Source organism: Tursiops truncatus, chromosome 7 (assembly GCF_011762595.2).
Source record: "Tursiops truncatus isolate mTurTru1 chromosome 7, mTurTru1.mat.Y, whole genome shotgun sequence".
NCBI lineage: Eukaryota > Metazoa > Chordata > Mammalia > Artiodactyla > Delphinidae > Tursiops > Tursiops truncatus.
In genome coordinates this window covers 71481872-71506469 of record NC_047040.1, presented here as the reverse complement: position 1 = coordinate 71506469, position 24598 = coordinate 71481872, and the positions used below count along the sequence as shown (strand labels likewise).

Genomic DNA, 24598 nt, shown 5'->3' with positions numbered 1-24598 from the left:
AAGTGAATATTATAAAGATTTAGAATACAGGATAGCTTGATATGTTTTCAACCTTATTTGTCATTTTACTTTTAAAAATGTAAATATAAAATATTTAGATATACATGAGTATCCAGATTCTGTCTGCCTATAATTTTTTCACTCTTAAGAATGTATGTTTTACATATACTTGATAATTCTTGTATACTACAATATAATTTGCCTTGTGAATTAACTAAAACCTGAAATCATCATTTTAAGACATAATTTAGAATTCCTTTAGTTTAACATGAATTTGTCTTTATTTTCATTTAGTTGGAATAAAGACCCACACTGTTTCTGTCAGTGTACATAAGCCAAAACTTTAAAAAAAATAGAAGTCCAATGCACTGTCCATTGTGCGACAGAGCCACCTTAAAAAAAATAAATGCCATAAGACAATAATACTAAATAACTGAAGATAAAAGGTGCTAATTGAAGTTGAGAAATATAGCAGACAGAAGTGGAATTTGATTTACAGAGAAGAAGATACATTTCTATTTAAAGATTTAACTAGATTATTTTAAATAATCTGTTGGGGCAAGCCGTTGCTTTATTTAAGACAAATGAAAGCATCTTTTCATTTGCTTGGCTTTGGGTGGAGGAGCTTTAGTAGACAGTGTCGGTAGCTTCTCGGTTTGGGGCGTAAAAATGTACAGAATAGAATTGATTTGGTCCCTAACAGTTAATCCTTCCATGAGGCACCATGTATTAGCACAGTAGCAATCTAGCTGTTAAACTAGATGTATGGATGAATATTCTTTATGAAGGAATGCTTTGGTATTTCTCTTTCCATTTGATGATTAGAAACATCAGTAGTGTACTATTAAAATCGCAGATGCCAGGGCTCTCTTCTGACTCAGTATTGGAAAAAAAAAAAAAAAAGCATAGTTATGTCTGATGAGTAACCGGGTGTAAGAGTCACTGCTGTTAACTTGAAAGAAAAGATAAAACATTGGAGAAATTTTGAACTGTTAGCATGGTTTGCTGTAAAATTATAAGGGTGATAGTATTTATGTGAAATAACTTTTGTTCTTGTTCCAGAGTAAGAAAAATCTCCAAAACACTCTATTATTATTTTGCTTTTACTTGTTATGAGTCATTTACCTTGAATTTGTTTGCCCATTTAAAATCCCTTATCCATTTAGATGTTAGATATTCTTCTACCATATCAATTTCTGATTAATAAATTCAACTGTTTTAACTTCATCAAGTTGGTAGATTGATGTTTGCCTCTCATAAGCTATAATACATTTCTTTTTTAAAAAATTTGTAATGCTGACTTTATACAGTAGTATTGGATTTTACCAAAGGTATAGAAAGATAGATAAATATGTTTATTTTTTCTGTAATAATAGTTAAGCTGTGTAGTTATAATACGCCAGTATTCAGTTTGAATCCAGTGTTTAATTTTGGCAGTGATTAGTGGTTAATAGACACAACCTTAATAATGCACAAATTTTTCATGTAATTGACTACCTTTCCTTTCTTTCAAAAATAGATGTTCAAGACAGAGTTCCTTCTTCATATTCACAAGGAGCAAGACCAAAAGAGAACTCTTTGAGCACTTTACAATTGAATACATCATCTACAAATCACCAAATGCCTTCTGAACATCAGACCATACCATGTTCTAGGGACTCTGGTAGAAATTCTTTAAGATCAAATTTTTCTCCAAGAGAATTAGAATCTCCCCAAAGCAGTATACAGCCTGGATTTTCTTATATTTCAAATAGAGGTGAAACCTCAACTATAGGCAGTTCAAATAGGGTTGGCTCATCTCAAAGATCATTTCAAGAATCTTCTGACAATGAAGGTAGGCGTACAACAAGGAGATTGCTGTCACGTATAGCTTCTAGTATGTCATCTACTTTTTTTTCACGAAGGTCTAGTCAGGATTCCTTGAATACAAGATCACTGAGTTCTGAGAATTCTTACATTTCTCCAAGAATCTTGACAGCTTCACAGTCTCGTAATGCAGCATCAGCTTCTGATGGTCCTGATAACAGGGCATCCGAAGCTTCTCAGGGATTTCGATTTCTTCGGCGAAGATGGGGTTTGTCATCTCTTAGCCAAAATCATAGCTCTGAGCCAGATTCCCAAAATTTTAACCAAGAATCTGAAGGTAGAAATACAGGACCATGGTTATCTTCCTCACTTAGAAATAGATGCACACCTTTGTTCTCTAGAAGGAGGCGAGAGGGACGAGATGAATCTTCAAGGATATCTACCTCTGATATACCATCTAGATCTCATCATATTTTTAGAAGAGAATCAAATGAAGTGGTTCACCTTGAAGCACAGAGTGATCCCCTTGGGGCTACTGCCAGCAGACCACAAGCATCTGCAGCACCAAGCAGTGCTGCTACGGGTGGCTCCATATCGGATTCGGCTCACGGTGGACGAAGTACAGGAATAACAGGGATCCTTCCTGGTTCCTTATTCCGATTTGCAGTGCCCCCGGCACTTGGAAGTAATTTGACCGACAATGTCATGATCACTGTAGATATTATTCCTTCAGGTTGGAGTTCATCTGATGGAAAAAATGATAAAACTAAAAGTGTACCCTCAAGAGACCCAGAAAGACTGCAAAAAATAAAAGAGAGGTAAGTTTGAATACCTATCTTAAGCCTGTTTGTTTCTAAAATGGTTTCTCATAAGAGTGATGTCTGGGGCTTCCCTGGTGGCGCAGTGGTTGAGAGTCCGCCTGCTGATGCAGGGGACACGGGTTCGTGCCCCGGTCCGGGAAGATTCCACATGCCGCGGAGCGGCTGGGCCCGTGAGCCATGGCCACTGAGCCTGTGCGTCTGGAGCCTGTGCTCCGCAACGGGAGAGGCCACGGCAGTGAGGCCTGTGAACCCCCTGCCAAAAAAGAGTGATGTCTGAAATTTCTTGCCTTAAAATTTACATCCAGTAAGATGTTAGCGTCTTGCTCAGAAGTAAAATGGATAAGAATTAATACTGGTGGTGGGCACTGGGGGTGTAGATTGCATTGGGAAATAATCTAAAGGTTATTTTTAACCAGCTTTGGCTACAGATACATATAGATATATGTATATATAAAATATACAAAATCTTAATATACAAATATACAAATCTTACATATACAAAATCTTAATCTCTTACCCTGTTTCTAGGAAGACTAGTGCTAAATGGGATTGGTAAAGCAGCCCAAGTCGTTGTGGATTATCAAGACAATGTTTCAGCCTTTATAATATCATTTATTGGGACTTGCCTGTTGGTCCAGTGGCCAAGACTCTGCGCTCCCAATGCAGGGGGCCTGGGTTTGATCCCTGGTCAGGGAACTAGATCCCACATGCCACAGCTAAGAGTTTGCATGCTGCAACTAAAGATCCCACGTGCCACAACTAAGACCCAGTGCAGCAAAATAAATAAATAACAAAAAAATAAGATCATTTATTTACCATTTATTTGTATTTCTCACTTCAGATCTTTTTTGGAATAAGTTAAAATCGTTTCCACAAATTTTAAAATTTTCTTTTTAAGTCCAAATGTATACTGAATATTCTTTATATATTGTGACTATTTGACAGAGATAGCAGTTTAAATTCAGGACTTAGAATCTTTTTATTCATGTGAAATCTTTTGTAGAGTTTAGTTGCTTAAAAATCTTTGGGAAAGGGCTTCCCTGGTGGCGCAGTGGTTGAGGGTCCGCCTGCCGATGCAGGGGACATGGGTTCGTGCCCTGGTCCGGGAAGATCCCACATGCCGCGGAGCGGCTGGGCCCGTGAGCCATGGCCACTGAGCCTTCGCGTCCGGAGCCTGTGCTCCGCAACGGGAGAGACCACAACAGTGAGAAGCCCGTGTACCGAAAAAAAAAAAAGATTAAAGATCTGAGATTTTTCACTCCAACTTAATTATTTTGTCGTGTAAGCGTAGTTACTTACTTTTTCCACCTATTAAAATTAGTTTTATGATAAAATGGGATAGGATAGTAGATGTAAAATATACTTGTAAGAAGAAAAGACTTACGTAAAGCTAAGGTCGTTGGGTGTTTTTGTTTTTTCTTGTTCATAAAGGCCCCATGTGATGGAATTTTGGGGGAGCATAGTTGTTATATCATTTTAGGGTCTTATGGTCTTTAACAGGAAATACATTCAAATCTTGCTCTGGGGAATAAAGGGAGCTTCGCATGCTTTCTGAGATACTGAACATTGACTAATATCTTCCCACTTTCCCTTATATAGGACAAATTGTTACCGTGTGACTCTTCTCTTCTTTTAAAATTTGCGCTTTTTCCTTCCTTGTAGAAAGATTTACTCTGCCCTGGTAGTGTTAGCTTTAATGTTATTACAGGGGCTCCCTCTAATTGCAAGCTGTCTACTGAGTAATGTAGTAACTATTATATTTCTTGTGCTCAAAGTTAGATTAATTTGAGTGCAGTAGTGTAAGTAGGGCAAAAAATTAATTTAGTGATTTCCAAAGAGAAACTAAGTAAGCCATCACCACCCTGTCTGGTAAGATAGTTTAAAAAGCAGCATTTGTTGCTTATTTTGACAGAGTTTATATGTGTGTGTTCCTTTATTACATATTTTGCTTAAAAATGAGGATTATAAGATACTTTACAATTAAATGAATAAAAGTATAAAAAAATTGAGTCTCCCAAAGTAAAAACTTACCAACCAAAGAAAGTTATATCTAAAGGTAAAACATAAATGTTAATGCTTGAGGTTGTATCTCTGGTTAATCCTAGGCATGAAAGTCACCTAAAAGTACGCCTGTTCCTCTTTCCACACATCTTTTGCTAAACTCATTTGGAACCCATATAATCCAGGTTATATTTCAGTAACAGTTTAGCATTCTGTATCATCAATTTACTGAGTACCTTTTTCATGTCAGCAGTACACTAAGGCAATAGGGATTTTAATTTAAAAAACTACTTGTCTTACAGTGATCATTCTGCATTTAAATTAAGCAGTCCATGTTGGCCTGTGAAATAGAGGACATAGGTTAATGGAAACTGCTCCACACTTTAAAAGCCTACCCTTGTAGAAATAAGGATGATTTAATAACATCGCTGGGGTGGGGAAAATGAAAAATTTTTAAATCTCTTCTTTTGGTTTTTTTTATTATGATTTAATACAAAAAGCTTATCAGTTTAAACATATGTGGCTCTGCTAACATGTAAATTGAAAAATCACAGGTCAATATTTGTTTAATTCATCAAACTTGTCTTAAAAGTTTTGGGGGAACAGGGACTTCCCTGGTGGTCCAGTAGTTAAGACTGTGCTCCCTATGCAGGGGGCCCAGGTTCAATCCCATTGGGGAACTAGATCCCACATGCCACAACTAAAAGATCCCGCATGCTGCGACTAAGAGCCCACATGTCACAACTAAAAGATCCCGCAAGCTGCAACGAAGATCCCTCGTGCCGCAACTAAGACCTGGTGCAGCCAAATAAATATTAAAAAAAAAAAGTTTTGCAGGGACAAAAGTGATGGGTATATAAGTACATTATCTTTATACTGCTGGAATTGAAGTAGTCTGTGGTACTGCAGAAATTAAAATCTTAGTGAAACTTACAAATTGATTGTGAAAAATATGGAATTTAAACTCTGGTAGCAGGGGTGGGGTGTGGTGGTGGTGGGATGAATTGGGAAACTGGGATTGACATATATATACTAATATTTATAAAATAGATTAGTAAGAACCTGATGTATAAAAAATAAATAAAATTTAAAAAAATAAACTGTGGTACAAAAGATAATTACTTAAACCATTTGAAGATAAGTAATAGGATAGCCTACCTTATTTACCTTTAAAATATTTACTATAATTTTTATTCTTACTGATACAGTTTTTCTTAGAAGTTCCTGTTTACTATTATTGTTGTTTGCCTTTTTTCTACCTAGAGAGACCATGATATTGTTTGGGATTATGTATGATTGGAAATGACCAACCAGGATGGTTTTGATAGCTCTGTTTAGGAAATGTACCTTCTTTTCCAGCCTCCTTTTAGAGGACTCTGAAGAAGAAGAAGGTGATTTATGTAGAATTTGTCAGATGGCAGCTGCATCATCCTCTAACTTGCTGATAGAGCCATGCAAGTGCACAGGAAGTTTGCAATATGTCCACCAAGAGTGTATGAAAAAATGGTTACAGGCCAAAATTAACTCTGGTAAGATTTACCCTTTTGTGTATTTTGTTTTCACAGTTTTTTCAAGAGATGCACGTATGTATGCATTTTAATTAACAAATATGGTTATAATTTACTGATTGTCAAATTTATACTCTTATCAAAAGCATCAATCATTTTTTGAAGCAAAAGCATTGAAGAGCATTAGTCTTGCTTCATAAATTTAACGTATAATAGTGTTTCTTATATTTCATTTACTGAACAATCTACTGTCATACATGTATAATGCAACTGTAATTTGTTATTGTTGGTAACCCTTACATCATGCAATATCTTTTTGAATCAAAGAAATATTCTTACTGTTTACCAACTATGTGTCCTTGAGAAAGTTTTATTGTCTCTAATGTTGCTATGCAGCAATAAGATTACTGTAGGGAGTCGTTGTTTATTAGGTGCCTGTTATGGAGCCAGGCATTGTTCTAGATGTGGGATACAGAGAACAAGACAGACAAGGCACTTGCTCTCCTGGTGGGATTACGTGTTAAAGGAATGCCTTGTTGAGGTGAGGACATTTATACTTGAACGAAGAGGAGCTAGCTATTCTAGAATGAAAGGAAAAGCATTCCAGCACACAGAACAACTAGTACAGAGACTTTAAGGTGGGAATGACTTAGGTGTGTTTGAGGAATTGAATGAAGGCCCAGCATGGCTGGAATATAATTAGTGGGAAAGGAGAGGGGTGATAAGTTGAGGTAAGAGAGATTAGCAGAGGCTAGCTCATTTAGGACTTTGAGAGTTAATGTCAGAAGCTTAGATTTTTAGGTAAGTGTCGTGGGAAGCCACTGAAGGTCAGGGGAGTGAAATGATCTTATTTATGTTTTGGCTGCTCTGTGAAGAGTGGAGTTTAGTGGGACAAGAGTAGAAGCAGGGAGGTCAACCGGGAATCTATTGTGTTGACCAACCAGGAGTCTGTCTTTACAAGAGGTAGTGATGGTGGTGGTAGAAATGGATGAGGGATTCTGGTATGTTTTGGAGGTAGATTCTATAAGACTCGCCAGTGGATTGGATGTGGTGGCGTGAAGGAGAAAGAACATTTAGCGAAGCTCATATTTTTGCCTTGAGCAACTAAATAAATGGTGGGGCCATTTACTGAAAATAAAGAAGACAGAATAGAATAAATTTGGGAGAGGAAACGTAGTTCTGTTTTAGAAATATTGTATTTGTATATATTGTATTTGAAGAAATATTGTATTTATTAAATAACCATATGGAAATGGTTATGGGCAGTTAGCAAGACAGGCGTGATGTTTCAGGGGTTTTAGCACAGAAAATAACAGTTTTAGGAATCATGAGCACGTAATATTTTAAGATTTGAGATTAAGTAAGGTCACTTGAGCAAGAGCAGATATTAAAAAAATGAGCCCAAGGGCAGAGCCCTGAGGCACCCAAACGCTTAGTGGGAACAGAGAAGGAGATTTGAGGAGCAGCCTCAGTCTGGTATGAAGAAAACTGAGAAAATGTAGTGTTGTGCAAGCCAGAAGAAGAAAATGTTTTAAGAGGGTGTAACCAACCCTGTCAGGTACTGCAAAGAAATCAGAACAAAGAGATAAGAACAAAGAAATGGGGCTTCCCTGGTGGCGCAGTGGTTGAGAGTCCGCCTGCCGATGCAGGGGACGCGGGTTCCTGCCCCGGTCCACGAAGATCCCACATGCTGCGGAGCGGCTGGGCCCATGAGCCATGGCCGCTGAGCCTGCGCGTCCGGAGCCTGTGCTCCGCAATGGGAGAGGCCACAACAGTGAGAGGCCCAGGTACATCTTAAAAAAAAAAAAAAAGGAACAAAGAAATGACAGCTGGATTTGGTAGCATGGATGACCTTGGTGACTTCAGTGCTGGGGAGGTGGTGGGGAGGTGTCTTTATGATTAAATTGAGCTGAGTAAGACTGAGAAAGCAGCAGCATAGACGCCCTCTTACAATAAGCTTTACTGTCAAGGAGATTGGAGACACAGTAGGAATTGGAGAGTTATATGGGGTCATGGTACATGTTTTTGTTCTGTTTTTGTTTCGAGGTAGAAATTTGAGGGCATTTTTTATTTTAACAAGAGATACAATGGAGAGAAAAAAAATTATGAAAAGGGAAGGGAGGGTGGCGCAGTGGTTGAGAGTCTGCCTGCCGATGCAGGGGACACGGGTTCGTGCCCTGGTCCGGGAAGATTCCACATGCCGCAAAGCGGCTGGGCCCGTGAGCCATGGCCGCTGAGCCTGCGCGTCCGGAGCCTGTGCTCCACAACGGGAGAGGCCTGCGTACCCGCGGTGAGAGGCCCGCGTACCGCAAAAAAAAAAAGGGAAGGGAAAGATGGGATCCAGAGCACAAGTTGAGTAGTTAGCCTTTAATAGGAAAAAGGGTACTTCATCGCTAGAAAGCTAGTGTGGATATGGATTATTGATCAGTTTGTTGCTTTGGCGAGAAGGTGCTTGAATTCCTATGTAATTGCTTGTTTTCTTAGTAAGGTCTTTAGCTGATGAGGGGATGGGTTAAGAGATTTTCATGTGTGGGGAAAATAACATTCTAAAATGCTTTCAGGGTTTTCAGGTAGTACTAATGTCCATAAAAATCTGTGGCCATGAATATGATTTAAAAGTGGGATTGGGATACATGTACATTTTTTTAAGAAGCAGTTTTCAGATACTTGGATACAGATGAGGATTTGAGTTCGATGGGGTTGGGACCTTTGCCAGGCAAGTATGATGAAGGGAGTTAAGGGTGTTATAAGGCTGTAGTTGTGGTAAGCCTAGAAATTAGACGAAATAAGGAAGGGAGTAAGGACATTAGGAAGTGGATAGCGAGAAGTGGTAGGGTCAGTGTCTCTGAATCTCAGTGACATTGAAGAGAATTGCCAGAGTAGGTGAGCTAAAATGATGAAAAGTTGTAGGTGCACAGGAGACGATGCTTAAAATACGGATTTTAGGAGTAGTGCAGTAGTACACTGCAATGACAGGGTCAAGGGTATGACCATAAAGTAGGTGGCTTAGGTGGGGAAGGGTAATATTGGAAGCAGGGATGTTGAGGAAGTCAGAATCAAATGTGGTCTTATGTGCATGTTGAAATAGCCAGGAAATAAGCTGGGTAAAGAAGAGACGTGCTAAAGTCATTAATGAATGAGGAGGGACTTAGGGTTTCAAAACAGCAAGAGGTGTGGGGAGGGGGCATCTATCCCTATTTCTTGGTCCTGAGGTACAAAGCATTGTGGGGGAAAAAATGGCTGCAGAAGAGTATGTATCAGTTTGTGAGGCACTGTGGTTCAGGCTTGCAGTTGAAGAGATAATTCATAAAGGAGATTGGTTAAGAGGAATTTAATGTTAGACTATAAGTACCAGAGGACCTAGTGAAATGTTACTCGTAGGGTAAGAATGTGACTAGTAGGGTGGGAAATTAGACCAGAGTAATAAATGTACATAATTGTGTGAAAAGGACAGTCTGATGATGATAGCTGGGTAGCATAGGCAAACAGGTTGTGAGGTATGATGGTATTAATTTTAATAATCTGTTGGAGAAGTTTGAGTAACCTATTCAAACTGGAGATTACGAGGCTAGTGGGAAACTTTTTTCCTGCAGCAAGGTTAGCAAAGGCCTCCTTGGGGTAGGGAGTTATCTTTTCTTGTAACCTAACCTGCTCCCGAACCTGTGGGATAGGGCTGTCTTACCTGTAGCAGCCTCTTCTTGGCTGTATAGTGTTATGACAGCCTCATAGGCTTTATTAGTCACCACCCTGGGGTGTTATTAAGATAAAATGAGTGCTCAGCATGGTTCTTGACACTTAGCAAGGGTCCAGAGATGTTAGGTATTACCAAAATGAAAAACAACTTGACTCACCTTCTGTTATATTTGCAATTGGATTGTTAGTATTATGTAGGCAGGAAAACAGATAACACAATATATTGTCTAAGAACATTGGATTTTTGGAGTTAGACATGCTTAGGTTGGAATATGGACTCTAACACTTAACTATAGGATTTTGAGTAAGTCTCTTTTAACATTGGTTCTGAACCCTGGTTGCTGATCAAAATATTAACCATTGGAGTTTTTAAAAATATAGATGCCTCACATCCATTCCTAAACATTTTTAAGTAGGTCTGGGATTGAGCCTCAGTTTCATCATGAATAAAATTGAGTAATAGCTTGTTGTTATGGTCAAATGAGATGATGTTTATGAATAGTTTCTCACAGTATTGGACTCATAGTAAGTACTCAATTAAATAGGTTTTAAAGGTAATAATAAGTATTCATGGTCAAATGAATGTTAAGATCTCAAGAACTGAACCTTCCTTTTAAGTTTCCACAAGGCTTTCTCGTATTTACATAAAGACCCCATCTGGTAGGTGATTCTCTGGTAGAGATTCATTTCAACATTTATTAGGCAGCTACTATATATGGACTGTTAAAACTCTACAGGATGTTCAAAGATAAATAGAATACGTCTAGTACAAGTTTAGGCAAATGCAGTCAGGGCCTACTGAATGAGGTGGGGTGTAAAGGACAGAGTCCTGGATTAAAGACTGTAGGGATAAATGGGTTCCTCCCATCTGCGTATGGCCTTTTTGAACAACTTCTGTAGGTCACTTGTTCCGTGGAAGAGAAAAATGAAACCCTAAGATGTGAAAGACTTTGTTTTAATGATATCCAGTGTCCATATTTTATGACCATCACATTTTTTCCTGCTTCTGAATCAGAGAATAAATGTCTGATAAGAGAAAGCCTTCTGAAGTTTCACATTATTTATATTCTCCATCAGGTCATAATACTATGGACTTATCCTGAATCTCCAGAACTTCTAATCTATTTTGGCACATAACAAACACTCAGTAAATGTTAGTTAAATTGAATCTAAATCTTTATCTTGTTTATGCACATGACTTGCTCTAATTTTTAGTACATTTTTTCATTTTAAAACCCTGTCTAAAAATAAACACAAGGGGGAAAATGTCTATTTATTTAATTAGACAAGACTTACTTAATTGGAGCCAGAAGCTTAGGAGTAACCAAATGTTGAGTGCCTATAGGACAGACGGAATTTTATTTAATTGTGGTAAAATATAAATTGATATAGCATGAAATTTGCCCTTTTAACCAATCCTAAGTATATAATTCAGTGACATTAAGTATATTCCAAATGTTTTGTGATCATCACCACTATTTATTTACAAAACTTTTAAGTCATCCTAATCAGAAATGTTATACCCATTAAGCACTAACACCCTTCTCCCCCTCCTCCCCAGCCCCTGCTAACTTCTGATCTACTTTCTCTGTGAATTTGTTTATTCTACATATTTCTTACAAGTGGAATCATACAACATTTGTCCTTTTTGTATCTTATTTGTGCCTTATTTTACTTAGTTGTAGCATGTATAAGGACTTCATTCTTTTCATGGCGGAGGGGGGCTGTTTTTAGCTGAACAAAGGTGGATCCCTTTTTTTGCCTTCTATCCTGCAGGGAAGACACATTTCTTAGACCACAGAAGGTCTTAGTATATGTTGTCACATTAAAGATGCTAGCCTGAGTATATGTAACTAGTCGTTTTAGATACCATGTTTTCTTGGCATCTTGCCAGAGTACTTGAGGAAGTAGGAAGTACAGATAACATTCCATTGTCAGCTTCCCATATCAAAATGTATGAGCATCTGGTGGGCTGAACCACAAATAATGGGTGGAGGCTTAGGTACCACAGATTAGGACTTGACATGCACATCAGGTGTTACTGATTGATATTTTAGGAGACATTACTGGTTTATGGTTGTAGCACAGTCTCCCTGCTATCTCTTCCTCCCTGCCTTCCTTTCAGTTTTCTGTATTCCAAGCTGAAACCTACAAGGAAAAATGTTTTGTGGTGACCCTGCAAAATTAAGCTTTACTTGTAATTTTTTTACCAGGTTCTTCGCTAGAGGCTGTAACCACCTGTGAACTCTGTAAAGAGAAGTTGCAGCTTAACCTGGAGGATTTTGATATTCATGAACTACATAGAGCTCATGCAAATGAACAAGTTAGTATATTTTGCCTAATTTACCTTGGTAAGTGTCTATTCTGTGCTTAAAGGACAACTCTTGAAGAAAAGATTAAATCATGGTCAGAAAACCTGCATTAAAATAATAACAACAATTTTCTTTTACTGCATTAGGTATGATTTTATAATTTTTCTTTACTTTCCTATAACTTTTTGAAAGTGAAAGGCAAAAAAGCAAGTCACAGGTTTAAAATTAAGGTAAAATTTATTATATGGTTGCTAAATAAAAGTGAAAATAAAGGCTTACTAAGTGGTCCCCAAATAGGCATGCTAAGAGCTGTCTTAGTTGTGAATACCTCTTAGTCCTAGAACATTTTTGAAACACCAAGCCCTGGATCTTCATCCTCTTCCTTCCTTCCTTCCTCCCTCCATCCCTCCCTCCGTCCCTCCCTTCCTCCCTTCATTTTTTTTAATGTTAGGAATAGCTTTTTATGTGCCTATCTGCCCCCATGTTCTTCTACTATCCTGGTTCCCTCCACTCTCCTCATTCCTACCTCCAACTTTATGTTGAACAACTTATGAAATCTTTTATTCCAAGTTCACATTGTTTATAAACCTCTTTCTTTTAGTATTTGTGTCATTATAGTCTATTCATATAATGAATAATCTGATCTTATTAAATTTTTTTTCAAATATTCTCATTTCTCAGATTTTGGGGTATTATTGATAAATGTTTTCCTCCTAATAATGATTTGGTCACTAATTTTTGTTTCTTGAAGCTTTAAATTAAAAAAATTTTTTGAGATGCTTAGATAGGTAGAATGAAGAGTTCAATATTATCCCCCTTTTCTTCCTCCTAAAGGAAAATTCTGGGGAAAAAAGATGTTAAAGGAGATTACAAGGATGACTCAAGAACCGTACTCTCCAAGTGTGCTTAGCATAATTGTTATAAAAAGAGATATGATGGTGGGAGAATGCATGAATGCTTGAAAAACACTTAAAGGAGTAGTGGACACCCCCCTTTTTTTGATAGAGGTAAAGTTCACATAAACATAAAAATCATTTTAAAGTGAACACTTTGGTATATTTGCGATGTTGTGCAACCACCACTGCCATCTAAGACACTTTCATCTCTCCTAAAGAAAATCCTGTACCCGTTAGCCAGTTGCTCCCTGTCCCCTGCTTCCTTCGGCAACCTCCAGCTGCCTTCTGTCTCTCTGGATTTATCCATTATGGATATTTCATATAAATGGAATCAAGCAACATGATCTTTTATGGATACCCTTTACTTTTAAAATGTGGGAATAATGAATACCCTTTGAAAATCTGATTAAAATCACACTCCTAACAAAATATACAAAGACACAATATTTGTATGTGATTTAAGGGATTCCCAGATCCTTTGAAGCTGATTACTTAGATCCAGGTTAAGAATCACTGATTTAATTAATGAACCATTAAGGCAATTGATGTAGCATAGATGCTATTCATACTAATTATTACTTTATTCTTTAATGAGCCACTTGTCCAAAGAGAATAGTGTTTTCAGCAAGGAGTTGTCTTCAACCCCTAAGGAGTCTTTCTAGATAGCTGAGCATTGGTATTTTAAAGAACGGGGGAAAGAGTATGTAAAAATAGAATGATGGAAAGAAAAAAATTTTTTTTTCATCTTTTCAAAATGAGAGTAGATTTCAAAGGATGGTTTTCTTCTGCCATTCTTCCTTCTCTAGGTGCTCCATCATGTCTCTTAAAGGTGGTTCTTTGGCATTTCGATTCAACCAGGAATGTTTTCATGGTTCTCCAAGGATTTAATGACCCACAATCTTAAATAATTTAAGTGTGAGGAAGTATTAGGTGGGGTCATTATAAAAGCAATGACAGTCTTGATTAAGCTTCCTGGCTTTAACTTCTTTGTTCTGTGTGAATCTTGGATTCTGGGGGCCCAAGAACTACTCTCATTTGAAATGATTAGTTTAATGCAGTTTATTTCCTCATTGTCCAGTAGCTTCAATTTTTTCAAGGTGATAAGCATTAAAAATTTTTTAAAAATTTTGAGGACATAAATTTATTTCCTTTTAAGTTAAAAATAAGAAAAGTAAGTGAAGATTTAAAGAAAGTTTTAATAAGTCAATTTCAGATTTCTTGAATGCTCTGTGGAATCTGATAACCCGTTACTTGCTGAAGTTGTTACTAAGAACATATAGTTCTTAACTTCAGATGAGTTAATTGCCAAAAATGGTACAACTTACAGGTAGTTCACTGTATAAAAATTACAGGACAGATTAGGTTTTTAATAACACTATATTCATGACTTGTATTCTTAGCTTCAGAACAACAATTTTGAACCAAAGGACAGTTTTTACCCACTATAAATTTCTATGTGAATGATACGAAGAACAGTTATTCTATTACCTTTATTCATTTTTATATCTGCTGTTGCCTTAAAGTTAATTATATTATGTAATAGACACTTGACCCATTTGACTAGGTTTTAATTGTATAATTTATTGATTTAGCTATAGATGAAATGATAATTTTAAGTAAACATTTGTAGCCATTTGTATTAATAAAATCTGTTAGGCGCATTATAACTTGATAGAACCAGAGCATTCATTCTACCATCAAATGAGTTAAAAGTCCCACTTTTATATAAATTACATAAAAGAAGACTGTATGAAAATAAAGAGGATATTCACACACCTATTTGTACACCTTACAGCATTAGTAAAATTATGAAATTATGGAGCGTGACTTTTTATTTCTTGGTTTAATGGATGATGCTGTATCTCTTACTAAGACTGGATATGAATACATTTTCTCTAGTTTCTCAGTATACTTTGGATGTCAATCTCTTGTCTATTAATTTTTCATTCTCCATATTCTTTTTCTTGTTTGCTTCCCTTTTGAAGGCTGAGTATGAGTTTATCAGCTCTGGTCTCTACCTAGTTGTGTTACTGCACTTGTGCGAACAAAGCTTTTCTGATATGATGGGAAATACGAATGAACCAAGCACACGTGTCCGAGTAAGTAACCTTGGAGCAGGGGAAAAGGGAGGATGTGATGCAACAAGTGTTTGCTTTGGAAAGCAGATTGTTTTATATGTTCACAGTCTATTTCCTTTGGGGAGTTCTTACATTAAAATCTTTCTTAAAATTAAAGGTACTGTAGATTTAATAGAAATTGCTGTCTGCCTTACCTCTTTATCAAGCAACCTTATTTTCTCATAAAGCTGTTTTAGAAAAAGAAGTAATTTTCTAGCTCTTGAAGGTGATTGGAATATATTTCAGTGAAAAACGGGGACAGAATTGGAAGTACTAAGGAAAATGCTCTTTTTAATTAAAAAACAAAAACAAGACTCAGTATTTTAACTTAGAAACCTGAAATTGAACTCCAAAAACTGAAAGAGTATGGGAAATTAACTTCAATTTATTTGTTACTATCTTGTAAAAGATTACCAGTGTAGTAGTTTTTAAGCCTCCATATTTCAAACTACTTAAGATCTGGACTATTTGGTATTTAGTCTATACCCTATTGCCTTAATTTAACACTTAAGCTAGCTGTTTGTTAGGTATTTTTAATTAAATGGTACTGTTATGGAAATTTATACTGCCTTGCCCATTTTATGTAGTGGGGACTAGAGTCTATATCTCATTACAGTAGCATTCTGAACACCTACTATCTTGAAATGTGTTCATAAACATATCCTTCAAACTATTTTTTATATAGATATTCTCTTGGTGATGAAAATTTAGTAGAGTTTATGGTGAGGTATAATGTTTCCATTATATTTTGAAAATTATCAAATAGCCAATTCAGTGTATATGGGTAGAACATTTTTCTGTAATCATGTAAACACTATTCCTGTGAGCCAGTTGACAGATTTATTATCATTCAGAGAAAAGAGAACGAACTATCAAGAGCTTTCAGAATTTGAGCAAAGAGCTCTTGATTTCTAAACAGGCAACTTACCTCTTCAGAGTGAACGAACCATATAAAGTATATAATAATATGTGTTGAATTCATGCCTTTGTAAAAGGTATACACAAGTTAATATTAAAGTGGAAGTCACTTTTATTTTTTTAAAAGTACGGAGTCAAATGTAATACTTCTAGGCAGGAAAATACTGATTTATTATTTTAATTGACCACTAAAGTTCACTTGGGTCCAAAATGCAGAGGTTTAATTTTTTTCTCCATAGTTTTTGGAAGTATTATATCAATGCAAGAAGACAGCGGTATTCATAGAATATTATATCTGCTCCCAGTTTCTACATGATTAATATATGATTTTTACATAGGTAATAATGATTATATAAGACATTAAAAAAAATCATATCCTTAAGCTTGTAAGTTTTGATGTGGGGGGAGAAAGACCCCCTATTTAAAGGCTTAAAATTATGTTTGACTTTTCAGTAGAAATGAATCTCTTATACTGATTCTCTCTTTAGATCCATTTGCTACATTTAAACTACTGTATTTCTTTCTGCATTGTTTCTAGTTTATTAACCTTGCAAGAACTCTTCAGGCACATATGGAAGATCTCGAAAGTAGGTGGAATTTCCCCTCCCCAGACTTGTTGAATTTACTTTTGCAAATTAAACCCACAGAGCAAAACCTAAGTATATATATACTCTTTCTACCAAATTAGAGCTTCATTTATAGGCTTAATAATACCAGAATAATTGATTTGGGAAAGATGGGTTGGGCAACTGACACTAGTTTTTTAAGAGCCTATTTTTTAAAAATTAAATTAATTTTAATGTATGGAAGGGTGTTGTTATAACCATCGGTATTTTATTTAAAATAAAAATATATATTTAATCACCTTAATTTTAACACTTTTAATGTTAACACTTTTTTAAAAGAAGACGTTTAACTACTAATCAAAACACACTTCTTTAGATTTTTTGTGTGTGAAATTTTACTTGTTCTTTAGCTTTGTTAGATCATAAAAGGTGTTCCCTGGGTTTATATATAGTTCTAGGAATATAATGGTGAAAGAGTCCTAATTCTGAGTCCCTAACAGAAGCCATAGTTTTTTGTTTTTTTTTTGCTCCTTGTTCAGGTCCTCATGGACCTTTAATAGGCAGCCAGCTCCGCCAGCAGCTCCAATCTCTTAAGATCACGTTCCAGCTTTAGGACTTCTGCCTGGGCTCCTATGTGAAGGCACTTAATGCCCAAATCTTTACAGGCATCTGCACAGCTTACCCTCTTCTCAAAGTCCTACAACCTCCAGGGTGCTTCATACCAGGTGGGCACAGATATTGGTGGCTCTGGAACAGTTCCTGGGAATCCAAGATTACCCTATTGTGCTTTTTCACCCAAAGCAACTGGCATCCCATGATCAGATTCCAGTACACTCTTTGAAGTGTTTTTATATATGTTTTCTCCAATTGATTATCTTCTATACTCATCTTCAAAATACTTGGACTGTTAACCTGTAGTGTGCATAATATTTTTACCTCTAGAGAAAGCTTAGCATCCTTTGAAGTAAGGTTTTTTTAAGTTTTAAAAGGATTAGAGGTACAACTAGGTAATGCATTTTCACAATTTTAGTATGTGTGGAAATGGTATATAAAGGAATCAAATGGTATAATAAAGTGGGACTTCATTAGTGTAAATCTTTTTTTCCTTCATTCCTTCTTAGTTCAGATCCATCATGTTAGCTAGTACAAAGATTAGTTCTGTCTTTTGTAAATTATAATTGATACTTTGTCAAATGTGATGAGAGTAATTTGTTGCAGTGTACATTTTCCCCAGATTGCTTGTTTTTTTTCAACTAACATTCTCATTTAGAATTTAGTTTTCTAAACATATAGGAGGGTCTACTCCCAACCTGTGAATGAGAGGAAAAAGGTGAAGTTGAAATATATACCCAGACTCAACTGAGAGTGAAAGATGTGGGTGCTACAAGTTAACTTCTAAGTACTAGAGTATTAATACATTCTGAAAATTGGTTCTGACTGAATTTTGTTCTGTAGAGTTAATCCAATAGAAAACATGAGAAATTCTCTGAAAAGCTATTTTATTTCTTAGTTTAACATTTCTCCATGATATTGCATAAAAGTTAAGCATAGGATTTACTCTTCATGAGCTAAGTATATGCTTGATATTTATTTAAAGTGGATTTTAAATTTCTGCAAGGTAAATATATGGAGATTGAAGTTTCATCTATACGTGTTGCATAATTTTTTCTTGTTGATTCCATTTGCTGGTTGCCCTTAAATTGTCCAGTATTAAATACAAGAAGAGTGTACATTTAACCTTTCTGCCCTTGATAATAGGGGAAATGCTGGTAGGATGTTTAGTGAACTTCCGTTTTCCTTCACATGCAGACAGTTACATAGTCTTGTACTTACTGTGTCCTTCTTAAAGATGTTCGTGGAAGTTTTATATTAAACTCTTGAGCCACTAATGACTTTAAAATAAATTGAGGTCGGACATGTTGCGAGAGTGATAAATTTCTGACAATGTGGAGGCATAGGAATAATCTCAACAAAAGGTTTTTACTAAATCCAATTATATTAACTTAGGCTGTGTCTATATAAAGCTTTTTTGACTAACTAGAGCTTTTTCTTGGCATTGTATAGACATAGCTCTGATGTAAATTTCAAGAACACCCATAACCTGTTATTCTATGTACATTTTTTTCATTCTCATCGGATACATCAAACATGCAGCGGTAATAAGCCAGATTCTACTCAGGTGTGTGAGAGCACTTGCCTTAAGTTTACTCTTTCTTTCTCTAGTGTATTTCTCATTAGCTACTATGAACACAAATTGATCTCAGAAACTTTTTAGATGTTTTGGATCACATTTTTAAATATTTTCATTTTAATAAAAACTAACAGAAGAAAAAAGTATGGGGGTGGGAGCGTTGTAGACGGGCCTCACCCACAGTCAGACCGCCCTAACCCTGGCATATACTACATTGGGGTTTTTATCGTACAAGTCATTGCTGTTCTGGCTTCATACTTACACTTCCATTCTCATCCCCCTTAAAATCATTCTTGATCATCCTGTTTTCTTTCAACAGCTTCAGAGGATGATTCTGAAGAAGATGGAGACCATAACAGAACATTTGATATTGCCTAACTTCACATGAGACAAATGGATGATCTGTGAACAGTGTTTATTAAAACTGGCAATTAAGTATGAATTAATTTTCTGGGGAAATACCTATTGAATACATTTACTGTCTACATATATATAGAATGAAAAAATATATATATATACACACACATATTATGCATGTATATATATGTTCATTCTCAAGTGTTGCTGAATTAAAATTCTGCTGGGCCTTTTAACATGGCCAGTGAATCTGATGTTTATAAACTGGTAATTAAAAGTATTTTTCTTTTAGATGAGTGGGGAAAGTGTTACCCTTGTTTTAAATATCTAAGCAATGCTGACAGCCCTTTTTTGTGTTGTGATTACTGTAGTTATATTTATGAAAAAAGGTTGGTGTTTTAGTCTCGTTAGTGAAAAAAGTGGGACAAAGTATGCTTTTAGAATAAATTGCCAAATGGCACCTAATTATTTTTCTTTTTAAAATGCCTTAAGTTGCGGTCTCATTTTCATAATCACTTGCTTCCAGTGTTTAAAAAAAAAAAGAATGGGGAGAAAGTTAAGAAGAGCATTCATTATATTAGATTTCCAAATTTAATTTGAATTCTAAATTCACTTAGCAATGGTCTAATTTTTAAAATATATAAAGTGTACAAATGGATAACTTTTGTATTGATGTGCAAAATGCAGATTATATTTGATAGGCCATAGTATGTAGATATTCCTTTTAGGAATATTACAGCTGTAAATTATATCAGAATTGCCAGTCAGATGCTATTTGGTTAAAAATATTATTGCAGTCTCAAGTTAAATATTTTTAAATCCCACATTCAGAATTTAAAACACTGGTTTTCAATGTGTTTTTTAGTGTTGTCACTTCTTTATAGATAAATATGATATAAATAACCTGTTTGGATCCTGGTCGTTTTTAACTGTTCCTTGGTAATTCTAAGCATTTATTTGATGACTTAATATTTTTCACTACCTTTAGAGAAGAGATGAACATTAACTGTTCACCATACTGTGGTCCTGAGTTGTGTATATGTCCATAACACTGTATATTTTCTCTGTCAACACCCTTAGGATACACTTAAAAACGCCTGCAGGTGGGTTTCAGGTTAAATAAAGTCTTTTGTCCAGCTACTTTTTCAGAACCCAAATAGAAACCATGTAATTTCTCACATGTGAATCAACAGTTTGCCCACATTCAGTCAGATTGTTGGTCTTAATGTAAAACTTCGGCTTGAAATAAAGTGCATACTGATTGATTTACTTTATAGTTTGAAATGTTTCCTTTTAAACTGGTGCTCAAAGAAGCCTTCAAACCTTATAGCCAAGAATCTTATTTTAAATCCCATTTTATATGAAATATAATTGTTTCTAAAATATTTGTTCAGCTTCTGCCTGTCAACTTCTGCCTGTTATCTTTGCGTTGCCTTCCTTAAAGCAGATATGCAAAATTTAAGGATGTCAGTATCAGTATCTATTCTACAGGTCTTTAGGGATGCTTTGAATTTGAAACATTTATGCTTTTAATAGAACTCAGCATGAAAATGTAGTGTGTTAACCCACAGAATTTTTTATTTAAAAATTTTAAGTAAATGGTAGAAAACATTCCATTGGTGTGCATACAATTTATTTATGGTTTTGCTATATTAACTGCTAAATGACAGATACAGACAGTGGCTTGGGCTTTATAGTATTCTTGTAGTTCCTTTGTACCACTTAGTATTTCAGTGTTGTATTAGCTTCATATGTCCTGTAAATGTGAATTAGAGGGAATAAGAAAAATCTTTCATTGGTATCACTTTTAAATTCTGAACAAAATAGAGACCATATACTACTCAAGTTCCTAAGAATTTAAGATTGCAAATTCCTAAGAAAATGTAGTTAAAGTAAATGGCAGCTAAAAGTAATGATAGTAGTAATAGTTGCCAAACATAAGAATTACATTGTCATTATTGGGTAGAACCAAGATGTTTGAAGAAAGCAGTTTATACATTCTGAATATAAACAGGCATGCTAATGTTACTGTTAATATTAAAAATAAACACAGACTTGAATGATTCAGTTATCTGTTGACCACCAAATAGATACAAGGGCCTACTACAGATGTTCAGATATATAAAGAGAATTAAGATTTAGCACTGCATTACCGGGGTCTTTAAGGACTTGTTTGAAAATAAAATCAAACATGGAAAATTAAATCAGTTAAAACAGCCATTTTGGTAGAGCTGTCATTATTAGGTAGAAGTTATTGAAATGAACTGAAGAAAATTAGTTATGTAGAAGTGGAAGGGGAGACTCTAGAGCAGCATTGTCCACTGAAACTTTCTATGATAATGGAAATGTTCTACAATTTGCATTGCCCATCGTGGTAGCTCCTAACTGCATGTGATCTGAGCATTTGAAATATGGCTAGTGCAATTGAGGAAATGAACTTTATTTAAATAGCCACATGTGGCTAGTGGCTACTGTATTAGATACTGTAAAGATCTGTGATTGATAGTTACAAAGCTTTAAGGAACAGATGGCTGGCCTCAGTTCTTAAAGGAGTGGTAGAATTTGAGTAGCAAAAGCAGTAAGGAATTCCAGTCTAATGTTCACGATTAGCAGCACTATTAATACTCTATCAGTAATAAAATAGACATCTCAATCAATACACAAAATCTCAAAGCTTTTACAGAGCATAATTGTTTTGTAATAACACCTAGTATAAAATTTATTTTTTAGTACCACATAGTCACATTATTCACTTTGCAGTTATTGTCTCATTAAGAAAACTGCCATTAATTGTGACGAGGGATGTTTCTGATTCATGGTGGCCAGTGGAAACAGATGGCGCAAGCTAGGACTTCGTTGCCACTGGTCAACCTTGAGAGATAGTGTCTCTATCCATATGAAAAGTATTCCCATAAGATGATAGATGATGGGATATGCATTAGGGAGAGAGATTACTTTCCTCGCACTTCCAAGTTTCTACGTAAAGTAAATACAATTTTATGTGAAGTACATACATTATCTTTTCTAATTCTGTGTTTTTAAGTTGCTAAAGAAATCATAGTTTCAGCTTTCTTCCATTTTCATTTTTTACCCCCCAAATGATTATTTCACCATTGTCTTAAAATGTACAATACACATACTGAAAACTTTGAACATGATCACTACAGTAGTATTTAGTTTTTCTCTGCAGTTATTGCTTACACAGGTTTCATGTCATTGAATGATAAACTTCATCAAGGCTTGAGGAGCATGAGATATATAGGAACAGATATGGCAGTAGGAGAAAAATCCTTGAAGGACACTATGACCCAAGCGTTAACCCGCAATGCCAGCCTCCTCTACACCTTCCTGGTATGGCTGTAATTTTTTTTTTGTTTCACAAAATTTATTAAATCTTACTGAAATTCTGACCATTTATGATCAGTGCTAAATACTGTTTGTTTGTGGTCCAAAACAGTGTTCTAAGAGTACTGAAACTGTATAATTACATGGCATATGGGGTGTTAAAAATCTGTAAAATTTTCTGCATGTAAATCATGAAGATGGAAATATTAGAGGAATTATCAGAGTAACCAGCATAAGTGATATCTAAATATAGAGAATCTATTTTAAGGTCAGGTTTATTCTCCATATCTTATTGATAAAGGAGCAAGACCATAGAAATTACTAAAGGCCTAGTGATTGCTAAAATTATAGTGATAAGTAGAAGTTTTCTTTTTTTTTTTTTAATTCAACGATAAACCAAGGTGATTCAACTCACTCTGGGAGGGAAGATGGAGGAGGTAAAACAAGTAGACTGGGTTTTTTGGTTTTTTTTTTACCTGATTTACTATTAGTAAATAGTAAATCAGGCTTTAAGCTTTCCTTCATTCAAGTGAAAGGTGCATTTGGGGAGGTGGTTAAAACCATTAAATTATATCTAAGATTGTTCCTTTTTTAAAAACTTTGTTCTTATAATCCTAAAGATTAATTTTTGTCACAGTCAGTGATAACATGAGAATAGTGAACGTTACTGGAATTAGGTAATCATAGAAACCATGATTTTCATTGTTAGGTTTTATATTAAAATCTTGCATAGGAATCACTGTCAAGGTATTTGATGTCTTAATCTGAGATTTCCAGAACCTTAGTCGAATTGAACATCATATTCGTTTTCCTCTGCAACTACTAAAACACAGTCATCATTATAAGGTGATTGGGGTGCAGCTGAAAAAACTGTGGTGAAACCAGAATCCAAACTTCTTTTGTACAGGAACCAAACGACTGCTCCCAAAACTGTCAAAATTACTGTGCTAGCAATCACCAAAGCTGATATTAAAATGTGGTTATCTGAAAAGGAAAAGACAAAAGAAAATATGGGAAATCAGGATACACAAGTTGATAGCATTGCTTTTTGGGGAGCACAAATATAGTTTCATCACATAAATATTTCACTATTTTGAGAATTTCTCACATTGGTTAGAAAAACAGTTACACACATTTATTCCTATCAAGATTTATATTTCTTAGCTTGAATAATTGCCATACTTCAAAATTTGAAATAAACTTTGCAGGTCTCCAGTCTACTTTAAGATCCTAAAATGGAAATTATCCACACTGAAGGTTTCACCATATATTTCCTGTTTGCATATATCATTTTATGTTATCCAGAGTATACATGTGCATAGCTTAAAATTCATAGTTCTACAGGGTATGTAATGATAATACTGTGTTCTTCCTGCCCTACTACTACTCACCCTTAATTACCATTCCTCAAAGCAGCCACTCTTGTTACTTCTGTTATTTGCCTCCATGCATGCTTATACTGCTCTCTGATTTAAAAAATTTTTTTAATTGTAAAATATGCATAACAAAATTTACCATCTTAACCATTTTAAAGTGTGCAGTTCAGTAGCATTAAGTACATTTACATTGTTGTGCTGTGTCACAACCATTCAACTATAGAACTTTCATCTTGCAAACCTGAAAACTGTTACTAAATATTAAGCCCCCATTCCCCCCTCTCCCCGGCAACCACCATTCTACCTTCTGTCTCTCAAGCTGACTACTCCAGGTACCTCAAATAATTAGAGCCATACAGTATTCGTCCTTTTGTGACTGGCTTATTTCACTTAGCCTAGTGTCCTCCAGGTTCATGCATGTTGTAGCATGTGTCAGAATTGCCTTTTTAAGGCTGAATAATATTCATACTATGTATATACCATGTTTTACTTACCCATTCATCTGTAGATGGACACTTGATTTGGTTCCACCTTTCTGGCTACTGAGAATAATACTGCTATAAACATGGTTGTTTAAATTCTGTTCAAGTCCCTGTTTTCACATCTTTTGGGTATATACTGGATCATATGGTAATTCTATGCTAAATTTTTGGGGGAAGCTCCTGTACTGTTTCCACGGCGGATGCACCAT

General features: G+C 35.5%; 2 protein-coding genes across 10 annotated transcripts in view; one reads left to right on the top strand and one right to left on the bottom strand.

Annotated features, from left to right (window-relative positions):
* MARCHF7 (membrane associated ring-CH-type finger 7) overlaps positions 1-20455 on the top strand; it is a 48502-nt gene extending 28047 nt beyond the window's left edge. Inside the window, exons 5-12 of one of the 9 annotated variants that reach the window (XR_004527425.2) lie at positions 1520-2624; positions 5988-6157; positions 12043-12152; positions 15023-15136; positions 16611-16659; positions 17178-17363; positions 18793-18817; positions 19149-20455. Coding sequence is in view for 6 of the 9 variants with exons in the window: in XM_019922516.3 (XP_019778075.1) it covers positions 1520-2624; positions 5988-6157; positions 12043-12152; positions 15023-15136; positions 16611-16659; positions 18793-18896 (1652 nt within the window). In the remaining 3 variants the exon portion in view is untranslated. The other 8 variants (XR_002173781.3, XR_002173780.3, XM_019922520.3 and 5 more) reach the window with 8 other exon arrangements.
* A 347-nt stretch (positions 20456-20802) lies between these two features.
* LOC101316502 (lymphocyte antigen 75) overlaps positions 20803-24598 on the bottom strand; it is a 131487-nt gene continuing 127691 nt past the window's right edge. The window contains exon 39 of the mRNA XM_019922515.3: positions 20803-23515. Coding sequence (XP_019778074.2) covers positions 23313-23515 — 203 coding nt within the window. The 3' untranslated portion in view covers positions 20803-23312. The remainder of the gene's footprint in view (positions 23516-24598) is intronic.